This window comes from Pimephales promelas, chromosome 6 (genome assembly GCF_988280905.1).
Source record: "Pimephales promelas chromosome 6, fPimPro1.hap1.1, whole genome shotgun sequence".
NCBI classification, from domain to species: Eukaryota; Metazoa; Chordata; class Actinopteri; order Cypriniformes; family Leuciscidae; genus Pimephales; species Pimephales promelas.
Genome location: NC_142774.1, coordinates 9,203,275 through 9,217,395, shown reverse-complemented (window position 1 = coordinate 9,217,395; position 14,121 = coordinate 9,203,275). Strand labels below are relative to the sequence as shown.

The window sequence follows — 14,121 nt, the reverse complement described above, 5'->3', positions numbered from 1 at the left end:
TAAAAAATTCGGTTTGCTTTTTTGTTTATTATAACTAAATAAAACCCTAAATCATGGTTGTGGTGAGCAGAACAAAGGCCAAGGAACGTGAGATGCAAGGCGCGTCTCACAGGTGTCGTTCATTATCACTCACGCCACCGGCCTCGCGGCGCTCTCTCACGTCCCTCGGCATCGTCCTGCTCGCCACAAAGGAACAACGGGTTTCAAAATACAAGTTTTTGAAAATTATACCGTTATGTGTGTAAACTACAAAAACACCAGTTTGCGTTCTCATTTTCGTATGCGTTTTTTTTGGATTCCTCATTCCGTGGCTCTGAATTGTCAATACACCTTTCAAAATGCTTGCTACGGATGCGAAAAATGCTGAAAATGTTTGTGTAAACTGTTTACGTGACTACATGGACTCGTTAATTGCCCCTCGGGGACAAATAAAGTGTTTTGAACGTAATTCACGTAATCCGCTTGTCTCTGTCGTGATCTCTTTGGCAGGTGGGCGGTACCTAACGATCTCTGAGGGCGGAGAAAAGCGAGGTGGGCGTGGCGCTCAGCTGATCCTCCCCCTGACGACGCCCTGGAACGAGGGGAACCTGTGCCTGGCCTTCAGACACAACATGGCGGGCCACCACGTTGGCATGCTGCAGGTGTTCGTACAGAAGGGACGGCAGCACAGCCCCGCGGTCTGGGGTCGAACGGGAGGAAGCGGCTGGAGGTCCACGCAGATCACCATTTGGGGCAATGGCCTAGAAAGTGTAAGCGTCAACCCTGAATACACTCACATCTGTGAATGTCTCGAAAGGTTTCACCAAGGTGTTATTTGATTTATGTCACTACAGGTGATCGTGAAGGGCGAGCGGCGGAGAGGCCGTAAGGGCGAAATAGCTCTGGACGACTTGAGTCTCAAACGAGGTTCTTGTCAGGAAGAGTACAATCTGAGGAGACTTTAACACCAACAACACCACAAACAGAGACTTTTAACGCCAGCTTTACTCACGGGACTCTAGGAAGACGGACACCTTACAGAAAGGTACACCTGACGGACACTTCCTGTCAGTCCCGGTACGGTTATGGGTGCACCTTCCTCAATGGCTACAAGTGCATGTGCTCAGTTGAGTGCTGTAGGGACGACGTATTTTTGTAGGCCAAAACCCCGTTAGCGTTTTGGTACGTCCGGTTCCATTGTTTCAAAGTCAATGGGTTTTCTGAATGGGTTTTTGGTTAAATGTGGTTAACAAAAGGTCAACATATTTTCTTGTTTTTTTTTTTCTACAACATAAAGTACATCAGTAAATACATCTATCAGATGGTAAATGAAAACTCTCAAGTGGGAAAGCGTGAAAGCTGAGGTATGGCTGTCTACGTCCTGATGCTGAGCAACCCGATACACTACAACAACAGCTGAGGGTAGCTCTAGGCATTCGCTAGTAAGGTAAACGTTTCTATGGTAACAGCGAGTTGGACCAAACAGCAGACGTTGCTGCTACGCTTAGGATTGTGGGTACTATAGTTTTTTTTTCCATAAGATGTTGTTTTTCTTAAAACAAGGTTGATTTCATACGAACTTATAGCTTCAACGGGAGTAAAAACCTCATAGCTTGTGGTCAGTCTGCCTCGGATGGTCTAGACATTAGGGCTGATAATCTAAATCTTTATCGAGAAAATTATTGTTGACCGGTAAGTTATGTATCCCTACTTCGCGTTCTGGAAGCAGGAACTGTGACAGGCTTAGTTTTACTGAACTGTTTCCCTGCCATTGAGAGAATTTTCCAACTCCTTGTTTTCAACTTTTGACTGTTATATGGTAGGGGGCGCTGTTATGCATCTTCTGAAAGAGTATTTAATCTCCGGAAACAAAACACAGGCAAAAAAGGAGTAGAAACAAGCGATAAAAGCATTGCTCATGCATGTTGTAGTCTTTGACAAAAGACTAAACTCGATTTTCTCAGCTTTTTGTTCAAAATGTTGTTTTTATGAAATTGTGGAAATCACAACTTTTCACCTCACAATTCTGACTTTATAACTAGCAATCGTGAGTTATAAAGTCAGAAATGTGAGATATAAACTCACAATTCTGACAGAAAAATTCAGTCTACCAGTATTTTTCCCTCAGAATTGAACTTTATATCTCGCAATTGTGAGATTTAAATTCAGAATTGCGAGATATAAACTTGCAAATGCTAGAAGAAAGTAGACTGAAAGAGTTGTTGAAAGCTTAGTGACGGTGATGTTGGAGTCATGTGACTGTTTAGCTTTTTACTTCTGTTGATTGTATTTAGGCTTCAAAATTCCCAAAGGTTATATTCATTTGTGAAGCTTATCATAATGAACAACACGTGTACGAATCACAAATTTTATTTTCTGCAATAATCCCAAAGCCAATGGAAAAGTCCTATAGGGTTTTTGTCAAGGGAACCCGAGTAATGACTTACAAAAATATGTCATCATTGCAGCACTCTATTAGATGAGATGTCGAAATTGTCAAAGTCTGAAATGAAAATGAAATTTTAATTTTGTAAATGTCTCCCACCTCAAATCTTTTTTTGTCAAACTGTCGAGCAGACGCCATCGTGCCATTGTAAATGTAAGTTGGCCAGTTCAGCTGTTCGTCACCCGAATGATGATGATGATGAAGATGTCCTTTCAAAATCCCCTTTTCAATTTGACCGACGTGATTTGTTAGCCCAGTTTGCAGCTAATCTGAGTGACTATTTTTGGTGTATTATTGTAAATGTATTCAAACTTGTGTATATATATATATATAAATATATTTCAAATATGCTTTGTAGGTGCACATATATGTGAATTCTTCATCGTATAAGTGATGCAGGACAATGTTTACATCACACGACCCAGTATTTTATTGACGTATATTGTTAATTACAAACCAGTAAACAGTTCTGAATTTTTCTTATTAATGGCTGTATCAGCCATCCTTTATGATCACCACAACGACTGTATGTTGATTATGAACGATCTTGGTTTAATATTCAGATGAAGCAACGACCTCCAGACATTAAAAGGTGTGAACATGAAATATATGTCTTGTATTTTTTTACTCTTGTTGGGGAGTAACAGCTTTTTAAGTAGAGTTTGAAGTTAATGTCATGTTGTTTTGCACACACAGCTTTAATTAATAACCAGCTGTCCTAAACTAGACTCTTTTTCATTTGAAGAACTGGGAAGTCAAATTCTATTAGTGAATCAGATTGGATGCTGCAAATAAATGAACCAAACGATTTGCCTGTTAATTTGATTCCCTGGGACGATGGTTGCACAGCACTTTATATTGTCTTTTTTGTAGCATATATATAGTTAATTAATTCTGGAGTTTTCTAATCATAATAGTGGTATTTAGTGTAAATCGATCTGTTCAGATAATACCGTCACCCTCATTGAAACCCGGAGAAATGTGTCGGAGAAATATTGTTCTGACTAGTCTGAAAAACATTAAGCCCTCATTCATAAAAACAAGCAGAACAACTATGTTAATCGGTCAAGCTTTCTTGTGTAAAGAGATTGCAATCAATTCAATAATGATTTGCACAGAAATTTGTTCTTGCTTGTGTATTCCATGAACAAGGCCAGTTTAATTCTTTCTACTCTTTCCATCTAATGGCCTTGATATGAACCAATACATTTTATAAGAAGTGAATTTTACGAGATTTATTAGGATTCCCATTGTAAATAATATAATTTTTTAATATGTTGCATTTTAAATAGCGGTTTTGAGATTCAACTGTAATAATAAGTAGAAAGATAGAATAATAGAAAATAAAACCTCTTCCAATCCTCTGTTTGGATATATTAAAAAACATTTCTATTGTGGTAGTTGTTTTAAATACAACCCCAAATAAGAAAAAAAAAGACATTTTGTAAAATGAACAAATCACAGATTCTTTATTTTATTGCATTCTATTTAACCTTTTATTAGCTGACAAAAGTACAAAAAAACGTTTTCCAATGTTTTACCCAACCAACATAATTGTATGTAAATATGAACAAATTTTGATTTTGATGGCTGCAACACACCCCAAAAAAAGTTGGGACAGAGACCAAATAAAAGTGAAAAGATTATCCAAATTAAATTATCTAACTATTTTGAAATAGTCCACAATGAGCACACTGTAAAATATATATATATAGATATTTTCAAGATTTGTTATCACAACATTTTTTTCTTTTGTCAAATCAACTTAAATAATTTATTTAGTTCAGATAACTTATTATTTTGAGTTTGTGATGATTAAATCAATCCCTATTGTATTAACTCACGTTTTCAAGTTCAATCAACTTAAAATTTTAAGACAACCAGTTACTTAACTTTTTAAGTTAAACCAACAATATTTTTTTCTTTTTTACAGTGGTAATAGTTCATGTTTGGGTGTAAAAGTGCTTCTCAGTCTTTTTAAGCAAAAAACAATGAGTAAAATTTACTATTTTTTTAAGGCAAGTTTTTTGCACTGATATTTTTTGAGTAAATTTCACACATATGATTAAGTAAACTATACTTAACTAAGTTACTATACTTAACATTCTGTTGAGCAACTGTCTTGTATCAGACAAAATTGGTCAAATATTCCACTAGCAAAACTCCAACAATTAGTATCCTCAACTCCCAAATGATTAAAAAGTGTAATTCAAAGGGAAGATGATGTGACACTGCGGTAAACATGTCTCTGTCCCAACTTTTTTGGGGTGTGTTGCAGCCATCAAAATCAAAATTTGTTCATATTTACAAAATACAATTATGTTGGTCAGTGAAAACATTGGAAAATTTGTACTTTTGTCAGTTAATAAAAGGTTAATGAACATATCACAGATTCTTGATTTTATTGTATTTTACAAAATTTCCCAACTTTTTCGGATTCCGGGTTGTAATATTAATGATCCAACCATACGGTCAAAAAACATCCTACGTTTTAGGACACCCTTTAACGTCAGTTAGAGGACACTATCCTAGGGCGTCCTCTAACTGATGCTTTACCTTTAGCGTCAATTAGATGACTCGGGCAGGTTTAGGTCTGGGGTAGGGTTAGGATTAGGATCTAACTGATGTCAAAACGTCGAATGTTGACATATGGTGAAAAGCATCAGTTAGATGACGTAAAATCTTAATAAAAAATGGTGGCAGTGGCTTAGATTAGTGTTGTAGAGTTGTGTTCCTCTGAAGGCACATTACAAGTACGAGAGAATGATGAGTGTTGTTTTATATTTTCCTTTATGCTTTGGGGCTGGGTAGCAATGAGGTTCAAAATCCAGCAGTTATCTAAAATATCAATTTTATCGATCCCCAAGGGGAAACTGGAAAATAAAATCTGCACATTTTCCTTTTGAAACGGCAGCAGTCACCTCTAGAGACATGGCTTTGCATTCAATAGAAGTGAAGAATGTACTTTCAGTGGCAACTTATATTTGGTGCACTAACCTACTGTAGACTTTAATAACTCCATATTTTTTCTCCAGCAAAGCCTGAATTCTTGCATAATGGAAACATTTTGCCAGGACGGTCTGTTCCGTTCTGATTTGTTAGCACCAAACAAGTTTTTCCAGCTCATCTGAAAGGTCTCGCTACATCTGGAAGCAGATAATGGTGTTTTTTAACATGACAAATCAAATATACATCAATCAAGTTTCTTTTATCCATGGAACACAAAAAATGCTATGCAAACTACAACTTTTATCCGTTGAAAAAAAAGATGCCTCGAGGCAACAAATTAGAATATAAATGAGAAGCAAATAAGATTTTTTAACTAATAATGATTCAAGTTTCAGTTTGATCCTTCACAAACACTGTCGGTCCCCCAACACTTGCATTGTGTGCCAAAATTATTTTTTAGCAAATTATGCAAAATATGTCATTCTGTGTTCTACACAACAATCTAATACAGGTGTGCATCGACATGAGGGTGAGTAAATGACAGTTTTATTTTCTGGGTGAACAATTTCTTTTGCAGAGCTTTAAGTCTTCCAAAAAACATCCTTAAAAGCATAGGTTGTGCTTAGCATACATGGAATGGAGCTATCTATACATGCATGCTACATTTTATTAAAGAGGTTTTAAAGGTCTTGATTTTGAAGTCTAATAGACTGGCTATTCATACGGAAGAGGATTAGGGCCAAGCAATAATAAAAAAATAAAACCATCTCGTGATTAAAGTCTTAATGAGAGATTAAACTTGTTATATTTCGACAAAAAAGTCGAAATACAATCTTTGGAATAAACTAATTAAATTTGGAGAATAAAGTCTTTGTGTTTCGGGAAAAAAACTTTTACAATTTCGAGAATAAATTCGTGTTTCGAGAAACTGTCTCCATGGTAAAAACCATTGTATTACTGCCACACAATGACTTTATTCTCGAAATTGAATGAGTTTATTCTCAAGATTGTATTTCAACTTTTTTTCACGAAACACAATGACTTTATTTTCAATATTTAATGAGAGTATATTCTCAAGATTGTATTTCAACTTTTTTCTCGAAATTTAATGAGTTTTTTTCTCGAAACACAACAACTTTATTCTTAATATTTAATGAGTTTATTCTCAAGATTGTATTTAGACTTTTTTCTTGAAATTTTACGAGTTTTTTCTCGAAAGACAACAACTTTATTCTCGATATTTAATGAGTTTATTCTCAAGAATGTATTTCGACTTTTTTTCTTGAAATTGAACTAGTTTTTTTCTCGAAACACAACGTCTTTATTCTCGAAACTTAATGAGTTTTATTCTCAAGATTGTATTTTGACTTTTTTTCTCGAAATTGAACGAGTTTTTTTCTCGAAACACAACGTCTTTATTCTCGAAAATTAATGAGTTTATTCTCAAGATTGTATTTAAACTTTTTTCTCAAAATTTTAGGAGGTTTTTTTTAGAAAGACAATGACTTTATTCTCAATATTGTATTTAGACTTTTTTTCTCGAAACACAACGACTTTATTTTCAATATTTAATGAGTTTATTCTCAAGATTGTATTTTGACTTTTTTTCTCGAAATTGAATGAGTTTTTTTTCTTGAAACACGACTTTATTCTCAATATTTAATGAGTTTATTCTCAAGATTGTATTTCGAGTTTTTTCACAAATTTAACGAGTTTTTTCTCGAAAGACAACAACTTTATTTTCGATATTTAAAGGGATAGGGGTAAAGGGTAAAGGGTAAAAAGCAGCTTCACAGTGGTAACATATATCAAAGCAGCTTCACAGTGGTAACATGAAAGTAATACAGCACAGATCAATAACATTGTTGAATATTAAATGTCCCCAACTAAGCAAGCCAAAAGCAAGGCAACAGTGGCAAGGAACCAAAACTCCATCTGGTGATTGGATGGAGAAAAAAAAACCTTGGGAGAACCCAGGCTCAGTCGGGGGCCAGTTCTCCTCTGGCCAACATACATATTATTTCAAAGCAGCTTTACAGATAGTGTAAGGAAGGGACCATCCTGGTAGTGGTGATGATGGGGAGGATGGAGGGGAAGGTACCATCTTGGTGGTGGTTGGGGAGGATGGAGGTGAATGGCAGCATCAGCATCTGCAAACTCAGACAAGTGTAAGTACCAATCTTTTATACTGTGACTGTTAACACCTGATTGGATAGGAATGAGGTAATACATGACGTGCTGATTGAGTCTTCCCAACAGAACTTAAGCTAAAGCTTTCATTGGCATAAATGCTACGTGGTATCTCAATATCTCAGCTCAGTAAGGGTCTGGAGCCTCCATTTTTACACTCAGATCTAAGTCCCATGGCCCTCTATCAGAATCCAGAGTTTCAAGAAGATTGGAGAAACTTATTTTTTCGCAAAAAAAAAAAAAAAAAAAAAAAACGAAACACTGTCTTTTTTTTTTTTGGGTCAAAATTTTTAGTTTCTCTGATCTTTTTGAAACTCTGGATTCTGATAGAGGGCCATGGGACTTTGACCTGTGTGCAAAAATGGAGGCTCTAGACCCTTCCTGAGCTGAGATATTGAGATCCAATGTATCATTTATGCCATTATAAATATCTCAATATCTCACCTCTGGAAGGGTCTAGACTAGAGCCTCCATTTTTGCACTCAGGTCTAAGTCCCATGGCCCTCTATCAGAATCCAGAGTTTCAAGAAGATTGGAGAAACTTATTTTTTCGCAAAAAAAACAAAAAACGAAAGGGGTAACACTGACGTTTTTTTTTTTGGGTCAAAATTTTTAGTTTCTCTGATCTTCTTGAAACTCTGGATTCTGATAGAGGGCCATGGGACTTAGACCTGTGTGCAAAAATGGAGGCTCTAGACCCTTCCAGAGCGGAGATATTGAGATATTTATAATGGCAAATGCTACGTGGGATCTCAATATCTCAGTTCTCGCAGGGTCTAGAGCCTCCATTTTTACACTCAGGTCTAAGTCCCATGGCCCTCTATCAGAATCCAGAGTTTCAAGAAGATCTGAGAAACTTATTTTTTGCAACAAAAAAAAAAAAAAAGACAGGGGTAACTGTCGTTTTTTTCTTTGGGTCGAAATTTTGAGTTTCTGTGATCTTCTTGAAACTCTGGATTCTGATAGAGGACCATGGGACTTTGACCTGAGTGTAAAAATGGAGGCTCTAGACCCTTCCAGAGCTGAGATAATGAGATATTTATAATGGCATAAATGCTACGTGGGATGTCAATATCTCAGCTCAGTAAGGGTCTAGAGCCTCCATTTTTACACTCAGGTCTAAGTCCCATGGCCCTCTATCAGAATCCAGAGTTTCATGAAGATCTGAGAAACTTAATTTTTCGTCCGAAAACAAAAAAAAAAACGAAAGGGGTAACACTGTCGTTTTTTTTTTTTTCGGGTCGAAATTTTTTATTTTGATATCTCAGCTCTGGAAGGGTCTAGATCCTCCATTTTTGCACTCAGGTCAAAGTCTCGTGGCCCTCTATCAGAATCCAGAGTTTTGAGAAGATTGGAGAAACTTAATTTTTCGCCCGAAAACGAAAAAAACGAAAGGGGTAACACTGTCGTTTTTTTTTTTTCGGGTCGAAATTTTTTATTTTGATATCTCATCTCTGGAAGGGTCTAGATCCTCCATTTTTGCACTCAGGTCAAAGTCTCACAGCCCTCTATCATATTTGAGAGTTTTGAGAAGATTGGAGAAACTTAATTTTTCGCCCGAAAACGAAAAAAAAAACGAAAGGGGTAACACTGTCATTTATTTTTTCGGGTCGAAATTTTGAATTTTGATATCTCAGCTCTGGAAGGGTCTAGAGCCTCCATTTTTCTACTCAGGTCAAAGTCTCGTGGCCCTCTATCAGAATCCAGAGTTTTGAGAAGATTGGAGAAACTTAATTTTTCGCCCGAAAACGAAAAAAACCAAAGGGGTAACACTGTCGTTTTTTTTTTCGGGTCGAAATTTTTAATTTTGATATCTCAGCTCTGGAAGGGTCTAGAGCCTCCATTTTTGCACTCAGGTCAAAGTCTCACAGCCCTCTATCATAATTCAGAGTTTTGAGAAGATTGGAGAAACTTAATTTTTCGCCCGAAAACGAAAAAAACGAAAGGGGTAACACTGTAGTTTTTTCTTTCGGGTCGAAATTTTTAATTTTGATATCTCAGCTCTGGAAGGGTCTGGAGCCTCCATTTTTGCACTCTTGTGAAAGTCTCATGGCCCTCTATCAGAATCCAGAGTTTTGAGAAGATTAGAGAAACTTAATTTTTCACCCGAAAAAAAAAAACGAAAGGGGTAACACTGTCATTTTTTTTTTCGGGCTGAAATTTTGAATTTTGATATCTCAGCTCTGGAAGGGTCTGGAGCCTCCATTTTTGCACTCATGTGAAAGTCTCATGGCCCTCTATCAGAATCCAGAGTTTTGAGAAGATTGGAGAAACTTAATTTTTCGCCCGAAAAAAAACCGAAAGGGGTAACACTGTCGTTGTTGTTTTTCAGGCACGAAATTTTTAATTTCGATATGTCAGCTCTGGAAGGGTCTAGAGCCTCCATTTTTGCACTCAGGTGAAAGTCTCGTGGCCCTCTATCAGAATCCAGAGTTTTGAGAAGATTGGAGAAACTTAATTTTTTGCACCAAAACGAAAAAAAAAAACGAAAGGGGTAACACTGTCGTTTTTTTTTCGGGTCGAAATTTTGAATTTCGATATCTCAGCTCTGAAAGGGTCTAGAGCCTCCATTTTTAAACTCAGGTCAAAGTCTCGTGGCCCTCTATCAGAATCCAGAGTTTTGAGAAGATTGGAGAAAATTAATTTTTCGCCCGAAAACGTAAAAGCGAAAGGGGTAACACTGTCGTTTTTTTTTTCGGGTCGAAATTTTGAATTTTGATATCTCAGCTCTGGAAGGGTCTAGATCCTCCATTTTTGCACTCAGGTCAAAGTCTCACAGCCCTCTATCATAATCCAGAGTTTTGAGAAGATTGAAAAAACTTAATTTTTCGCCCGAAACGAAAAAAAACGAAAGGGGTAACACTGTCGTTTTTTTTTTCGGATCTAAATTTTGAGATTCGATATCTCAGCTCTGGAAGGGTCTAAAGCCTCCATTTTTGCACTCAGGATTAAGTCTCATGGCCCTCTATCAGAATCGAGAGTTTTGAGAAGATTGGAGAAACGTAATTTTTCGCCGAAAAAAAAAAAAAACGAAAGGGGTACCACTATCGTTTGTTTTTTTTTCGGGTCAAAATTTTGAGATTCGATATCTCAGCTCTGGAAGGGTCTGGAGCCTCCATTTTTGCACTCAGGTCAAAGTCTCACAGCCCTCTATCATAATCCAGAGTTTTGAGAAGATTGGAGAAACTTAATTTTTCGCCCGAAAACGAAAAAAAATGAAGGGGGTAACACTGTCGTTATTTTTTTCGGGCCGAAATTTTGAATTTTGATATCTCAGCTCTGGAAGGGTCTAGAGCCTCCATTTTTGCACTCAGGTCAAAGTCTCACAGCCCTCTATCATAATCCAGAGTTTTTAGAAGATTGGAGAAACTTAATTTTTTGCCCGAAAACGAAAAAAAATGAAAGGGGTAACACTGTGGTTTTTTTTTTTCGGGTCGAAATTTTGAATTTTGATATCTCAGCTTTGGAAGGGTCTGGAGCCTCCATTTTTGCACTCATGTGAAAGTCTCATGGCCCTCTATCAGAATCCAGAGTTTTGAGAAGAATGGAGAATCTTAATTTTTCGCCCGAAAAAAACCCCGAAAGGGGTAACACTGTCGTTTTTTTTTTTCAGGTCGAAATTTTGAATTTTGATATATCAGCTCTGGAAGGGTCTAGAGCCTCCATTTTTGCACTCAGGTCAAAGTCTCACAGCCCTCAATCATAATTTAGAGTTTTGAGAAGATTGGAGAAACTTAATTTTTCGCCCGAAAACGAAAAAAACGAAAGGGGTAACACTGTCGTTTTTTTTTTTTTTGGGGTCAAAATTTTGAGATTCGATATCTCAGCTCTAGAAAGGTCTAGAGCCTCCATTTTTGCACTCAGGTCAAAGTCTCAAAGCCCTCTATCATAATCCAGAGTTTTGAGAAGATTGGAGAAACTTAATTTTTCGCCCGAAAACGAAAAAAAACGAAAGGGGTAACACTGTCGTTTTTTTTTTTCGGGTCAAAATTTTGAGATTCAATATCTCAGCTCTAGAAGGGTCTAGAGCCTCCATTTTTGCACTCAGGTCAAAGTCTTGTGCCCCTCGATCAGAATCCAGAGTTTTGAGAAGATTGGAGAAACTTAATTTTTCGCCCGAAAACGAAAAAAAACGAAAATGGTAACACTGTCGTTTTTTTTTCGGGTCAAAATTTTGAATTTCGATATCTCAGCTCTGGAAGGGTCTAGAGCCTCCATTTTTGCACTCAGGTCAAAGTCTTGTGGTCCTCTATCATAATTGAGAGTTTTGAGAAGATTGGAGAAACTTAATTTTTCGCCCGAAAACGAAAAAAACGAAAGGGGTAACACTGTCGTTTTTTTTTTCGGGTCGAAATGTTGAATTTTGATATCTCAGCTCTGGAAGGGTCTGGAGCCTCCATTTTTGCACTCATGTGAAAGTCACATGGCCCTCTATCAGAATCCAGAGTTTTGAGAAGATTGGAGAAACTTAATTTTTCGCCCCCTAAAAAAAACGAAAGGGGTACAACTGTCGTTTTTTTTTTTCGGGCCGAATTTTTGAGTTTCGATATCTCAGCTCTGGAAGGGGCTAGAGCCTCCATTTTTGCACTCAGGTCTAAGTCTCATGGCCCTCTATCAGAATTTGGGAAGATTGGAGAAACTTAATTTTTCGCCCCAAAAAAAAAAACGTAAGGGGTACCACTGTCGTTTTTTTTTCGGGCCGAATTTTTGAGTTTCGATATCTCAGCTCTGGAAGGGGCTAGAGCCTCCATTTTTGCACTCAGGTCTAAGTCTCATGGCCCTCTATCAGAATTTGGGAAGATTGGAGAAACTTAATTTTTCGCCCAAAAAAAAAAAACGTAAGGGGTACCACTGTCGTTTTTTTTTTCGGGCCGAATTTTTGAGATTCGATATCTCAGCTCTGGAAGGGGCTAGAGCCTCCATTTTTGCACTCAGGTCTAAGTCTCATGGCCCTCTATCAGAATCGAGAGTTTTGGGAAGATTGGAGAAACTTAATTTTTCGCCCCAAAAAAAAAACGTGAGGGGTACCACTGTCGTTTTTTTTCGGGCCGAATTTTTGAGTTTCGATATCTCAGCTCTGGAAGGGTCTAGAGCCTCCATTTTTGCACTCAGGTGTAAGTCTCGTGGCCCTCTATCAGAATCCAGAGTTTTGGGAAGATTGGAGAAACTTAATTTTTCGCCCAAAAAAAAACGTAAGGGGTACCACTGTCGTTTTTTTTTCGGGCCGAATTTTTGAGTTTCGATATCTCAGCTCTGGAAGGGGCTAGAGCCTCCATTTTTGCACTCAGGGCTAAGTCTCATGGCCCTCTATCAGAATTTGGGAAGATTAGAGAAACTTAATTTTTCGCCCAAAAAAAAAACGTAAGGGGTACCACTGTCGTTTTTTTTTTCGGGCCGAATTTTTGAGTTTCGATATCTCAGCTCTGGAAGGGGCTAGAGCCTCCATTTTTGCACTCAGGTCTAAGTCTCATGGCCCTCTATCAGAATTTGGGAAGATTGGAGAAACTTAATTTTTCGCCCCAACAAAAAAACGTAAGGGGTACCACTGTCGTTTTTTTTTCGGGCCGAATTTTTGAGTTTCGATATCTCAGCTCTGGAAGGGGCTAGAGCCTCCATTTTTGCACTCAGGTCTAAGTCTCATGGCCCTCTATCAGAATTTGGGAAGATTGGAGAAACTTAATTTTTCGGCCAAAAAAAAAAAACGTAAGGGGTACCACTGTCGTTTTTTTTTCGGGCCGAATTTTTGAGTTTCGATATCTCAGCTCTGGAAGGGGCTAGAGCCTCCATTTTTGCACTCAGGTCTAAGTCTCATGGCCCTCTATCAGAATCCAGAGTTTTGGGAAGATTGGAGAAACTTAATTTTTTGCCCCAAAAAAAAACGTAAGGGGTACCACTGTCGTTTTTTTTTCGGGCCGAATTTTTGAGTTTCGATATCTCAGCTCTGGAAGGGGCTAGAGCCTCCATTTTAGCACTCAGGTCTAAGTCTCATGGCCCTCTATCAGAATCCAGAGTTTTGGGAAGATTGGAGAAACTTAATTTTTCGCCCCCAAAAAAAAACGTAAGGGGTACCACTGTCGTTTTTTTTCGGGCCGAATTTTTGAGTTTCGATATCTCAGCTCTGGAAGGGGCTAGAGCCTCCATTTTTGCACTCAGGTCTAAGTCTCATGACCCTCTATCAGAATCCAGAGTTTTGGGAAGATTGGAGAAACTTAATTTTTCGCCCGAAAAAAAAAAACGTAAGGGGTACCACTGTCGTTTTTTTTTTCGGGCCGAATTTTTGAGTTTCGATATCTCAGCTCTGGAAGGGGCTAGAGCCTCCATTTTTGCACTCAGGTCTAAGTCCCATGACCCTCTATCAGAATCCAGAGTTTTGGGAAGATTGGAGAAACTTAATTTTTCGCCCGAAAAAAAAACCGTAAGGGGTACCACTGTCGTTTTTTTTTTCGGGCCGAATTTTTGAGTTTCGATATCTCAGCTCTGGAAGGGGCTAGAGCCTCCATTTTTGCACTCAGGTCTAAGTCTCGTGGCCCTCTATCAGAATTTGGGAAGATTGGAGA

The 14,121-nt window shown here is 37.8% G+C and overlaps 1 protein-coding gene across 3 annotated transcripts in view; it reads left to right on the top strand.

The window, feature by feature from the left end:
• npnta (nephronectin a) overlaps nucleotides 1-3,031 on the top strand; it is a 47,505-nt gene extending 44,474 nt beyond the window's left edge. For all 3 annotated transcript variants that reach the window (XM_039688726.2, XM_039688745.2, XM_039688754.2), the window contains 2 exons: nucleotides 490-749; nucleotides 834-3,031. In XM_039688726.2, coding sequence (XP_039544660.2) covers nucleotides 490-749; nucleotides 834-944 — 371 coding nt within the window. In that variant the 3' untranslated portion in view covers nucleotides 945-3,031. The remainder of the gene's footprint in view (nucleotides 1-489; nucleotides 750-833) is intronic.
• Nucleotides 3,032-14,121: the final 11,090 nt, after the last annotated feature.